This window comes from Myotis davidii, unplaced genomic scaffold (assembly GCF_000327345.1).
Source record: "Myotis davidii unplaced genomic scaffold, ASM32734v1 scaffold221, whole genome shotgun sequence".
NCBI classification, from domain to species: domain Eukaryota; kingdom Metazoa; phylum Chordata; class Mammalia; order Chiroptera; family Vespertilionidae; genus Myotis; species Myotis davidii.
This window is the reverse complement of record NW_006293349.1, coordinates 7576958-7581358: the sequence shown is the minus strand read 5'-3', so window position 1 is coordinate 7581358 and position 4401 is coordinate 7576958. Positions and strand designations below refer to the sequence as shown.

General features: G+C 45.7%; 1 protein-coding gene across 1 annotated transcript in view; it reads right to left on the bottom strand.

Moving 5' to 3' along the window:
- Positions 1 to 252, bottom strand: part of MOB4 (MOB family member 4, phocein) — a 15192-nt gene extending 14940 nt beyond the window's left edge. The window contains exon 1 of the mRNA XM_006767084.2: positions 155 to 252. Coding sequence (XP_006767147.1) covers positions 155 to 181 — 27 coding nt within the window. The 5' untranslated portion in view covers positions 182 to 252. The remainder of the gene's footprint in view (positions 1 to 154) is intronic.
- Between the last annotated feature and the right edge of the window lie 4149 nt (positions 253 to 4401).

Below are 4401 nucleotides of genomic sequence, written 5' to 3'. Positions count from 1 at the left end.
TTAAAACAAAATGAAGGTTGACAAAAGTTTTAAATGGCCATCCATTAATTCCACAGATTCTGGTTTGTGCTAAAAGACATAGGAATACTTAACTATCTCAAGGAAGGTCAACTGCTTAGTTTATTGGTGTTGCAAAAGAAACTATTGTTATTACCTGCTGCACAGCTAGTGTACTGTCCATTTCATCAAAGGATTCATCAGGCCAATTATAGAAATCCTATAAAAAAATTCATGGTTAAAATACAAGATGCAATACCATTATGATTAACTTCAATTGTTAATAAAAATCCAAAGTTATACTAGAGGAGAGGAAAAGCGCTCATATTGTAAGCATTGTGGTTATCCTATATAATAAAAGCCCAGCGACCATAACGGCAGAACGACCAGAATGACCGCTCGAGCAGTCACTATGAGGTGCACTGACTACCTCTTGGTCCCTATCCCTGGCCCACAGGCTCCAATCCCCCAATGGCAAATGGGAAATCGGGGGTGAATGGTGGGGGATGCAGGCAGCGCCAGGTCAAGGCCCGTGCCCCCCCGGTCACCCCACACACAGAGGGCGACCCACAGTGGGAACAGGGTCACAAGCGGGCGGGACCAGCCAACCTCTCGGTCCCTCGCCCCGCCGCCGTCAGGTTCCGATTGCCCAATGGCAAACTGGGAACCGGGGTGGGTGGCAGCAGGGGGCAGGGCTGGCTGCTGGGAGCAGGGGATGATGGCCCTAATCACAGGATAGGCCTAGAAACCGTACCACCGCATGACTTTCGTGCACCGGGCCGCTAGTCTATAATAATAAAAGCGTAATATGCAAATCGACCAAACTACCAAACAGCAGAACGACCATCTGGACGACCACACTATGACACCCACTGGCGCCAGGCCAGCCAAGGTGAGTGCAATGCAATTGGTCAGGGGCCTGGCCATCTCCCCATGATCACCCTGCAGAGGGAGGCCCAGGCCACCAACCAGCAGGCTGCGGCAGATGGGCGGGGCCTCCCTCTGCAGGGCAATCCATCGCGGAGCCCTGGCTGGGTGGACGGGGACTACCTCTTTGGGGCCATCGATCGCGGGGCTCCCAGACTGTGAGAGGGCACAGGCCAGGCTGAGGGATGCACCCCCCCCCCAGTGCACAAATTTCATGCACCAAGCCTCTACTCAACACCAAGATTTTATTTAATTGAACTACAAGTTACTTTTTTTCAACCACAAATCCTTCAATATGGCTCCCATAAACCTTGCATGTATCACTTGAGGAGATAAGTACTACTTTTTTGTTTATTGTGGTTAAGTATCTTCTCAAAAAGTTACACTTAAAAGTCTCCAGGCACCTGAAGATTTGCCAGCTTGGCTTGTAGCTCAGTTGCAGGCTTGGCCCCAACCAATAGATGCCTCTCTCCACATTGATGATTCTCTCTCTCTGTCTCTCCCCCTCCCTATCACTCTCTCTAAGAATCAATGGAAAAATATCCTTGGATGAGGATTAATAAAAAAATAAAAATAAAAAAATCTCAGGGCACCATAAAACTGATCAGTTTTTACCTAGAGAACAGCTAGTGTTAGTAGTAGCACAAGTGTTATTTTATTTTAGAAAAACATTATAAACTATTATTCCAATGCTAATGATGTTCTAAATATCTAAACAAAATATGAGCTCTATCAAAAATAGAACAGCCAATATAATATTTGTTATTAACATATTTCGTACCGCTCAGGAGTTTTCTCGTGTTTCGCGCGCCATCTGTTAAGGACCACTCATGAGTGTTCTCATTTTTCACACCCATGGAAAAAGGGGCGAATCTAGATACTTATGTAAATTTTGTTTGGTCCCTCTTCATAGAGGAAAATGTTTTACGCAATACCATACGTTAAAAAAGTACTAGGAACTTTAATTGTTTGTTTTTGTAAATAAAAATGTCATAATTATTGAAAAACACCTAAAGTGCATTATGAGGATTTAAATAACGTGCAGTTTGCCCAACAACGTGCAGTCCCTGGCATATGTCTTAGAGATTTCTATGCGGTACACAATGTGTTAAAATGTTAGAAAACACATAGTAATATACAGAAAAGATGTAAAAAAAAAAGTTAATTGGGAATTAAATATTCTGCCTCATCACACCTGTGATATACTTTAAACACTGAAAGGAGGAATCAAAAATCGGGGTTAATGAATGTTCTCATCTAATTCCATTAATAAACACTTATTGAAAACCAACTATGTGCCAATTCCCAATCAACCAATCTTAAAAAAAGTAGGAAGACACTCCACTACTCTATGATAGCTCTACATAAGTCATCTTGGAACAGACTCATTTCACTGAAGGAAATTAGTGTCACAGGGCAGCATGCTGTGTAAGCAGTCTTTTTTTTTTTTTAACCCTAATCTTTTCTGCCACATTTTATTTAACAACCTTGATCTATGACAACGTGGAAAAAGCAAAGGAGCTTTCTTATATGTGACTTACTCATAGCAGACAGATGTATTACAATATTAATTTACAATATATTATTTTCTTTCCTTTCAAACTTCATAACTTTTGAGTAAATAAAAATGGATGACAATTACCAGAATGTGAGTTCACTTCTTTTTTTTAATATAAAATATAAAAGGTGATCACTTAATAAAAGAAAAAAACAACAACAATGTTTCCACAGAATAAGAAGTAAAGATATCTAAGAGAGTATTTGCAGGTAAAGAAAGTCTGGGAAGAGTAAAAAGCCTAAATAAAAATGTCCAGTAGTATGACAACAAAACTGCCAGAGCAACTGACAGCTAAATGTGACTCTAGTAAGGACTTGCAAATCAAATTCTACAAAAGTCAATCCTAGAAGCAACTTGTTTACGGAGAAAAAGTCACCAGTGAACTAAGAATGCAAAACTATGGGACCTTGAGCAAATGCAGAGGATTCTCAGGGCTGATTCTCAGGGCTTCCGTTTTCTTACCTGTAACATGCATCTGGGAAGGTGTCTGGATCTCAAAGATTCCTTCGAAAGGACTCTTTCCAAAATTCTGTGCAAGATATGAAAAGCTATTCTCCGGCATACGGTCACAGCTCTATGGTTTTCTGTTTTGTTTTGTTGTGTGTCTTTTGCCCACTTGTACCACTTTTCCTTTAAAATTACATTTTAACACACCTCTTTTTTTAAAAACTTTTTTTTATTTTTATTGATTTTTTACAGAGAGGAAAGGAAAGAGATAGAGAGTTAGAAACATCGATGAGAGAGAAACGTTGATGAGCTGCCTCCTGCACATCTCCCATTAGGGATGTGCCCGCAACCCAGGTACATGCCTTTGACCAGAATCGAACCTGGGACCCTTTAGTCCGCAGGCCGACGCTCTATCCACTGAGCCAAACCGGTTTCGGCTGACACACCTCTTCTAAGTTTAGAGCATCTACTCAAGAGCAAGCCATTCAGCTGGCAGGTTCGTCAGACTGAGTCTAAAGGCCTACTGATTTTCTAAAGAACGTGAGGCATCCCTCTTCTGCAAATCCCAAGAACCAATACCTAAATAAGCACCAAATCACCAACTACTGCCCTCCTGAAAGCGAACACCAGTTCATTCCCTGTGCCTCCCACATAACAACAAGGAAATTCACAGGGAATGACCTCCAACCAGTCGCAGCGGAGGATGAGCACTGGCCGGGCCAGAGAACAGCTGCAGAGAGGTAGCCAAAGGCAAACAGCAGGAGGAGGCGCAGTTAAGGATCGCCACCCAGATCCGGCGACACCAGCTGATGGGGCAAGGCGGGCAGGTGTGTCACACGCCAGGTGGGTCCTAGTCACCGTGTAGGACCTAGTCGCCAGGTGGGACCTAGACGCCAGGTGGGACCCAGTCACCAGGTGGGACCTAGACACCAGATGGGACCTAGTCGCCAGGTGGGACCCAGATGCCAGGTGGGACCCAGACGCCAGGTGGGACCCAGTCGCCAGGTTAGTCCTAGATGCCAGATGGGACCAAGATGCCAGGTGGGACCAAGATGCCAGATGGGACCCAGATGCCAGGTGGGACCCAGACGCCAGGTGGGACCCAGGCGCCAGGTGAGTCCCAGACGCCAGGTGGGACCTAGATCCCAGGTAGGACCTAGTCGCCAGGTAGGACCTAGTCGCCAGGTGAGTAGGACCTAGTCGCCAGGTGGGACCTAGACGCCAGGTGGGACCCAGTCACCAGGTGGGACCTAGACACCAGATGGGACCTAGTCGCCAGGTGGGACCCAGATGCCAGGTGGGACCCAGACGCCAGGTGGGACCCAGTCGCCAGGTGAGTCCTAGATGCCAGGTGGGACCTAGATGCCAGGTGGGACCTAGATGCCAGGTGGGACCCAGTCGCCAGGACCAGGTAGGCTGCGTTCCCACGCCCTCTCTCCCTGGCATCCCGACCCCACCCCACCACCCCCCAA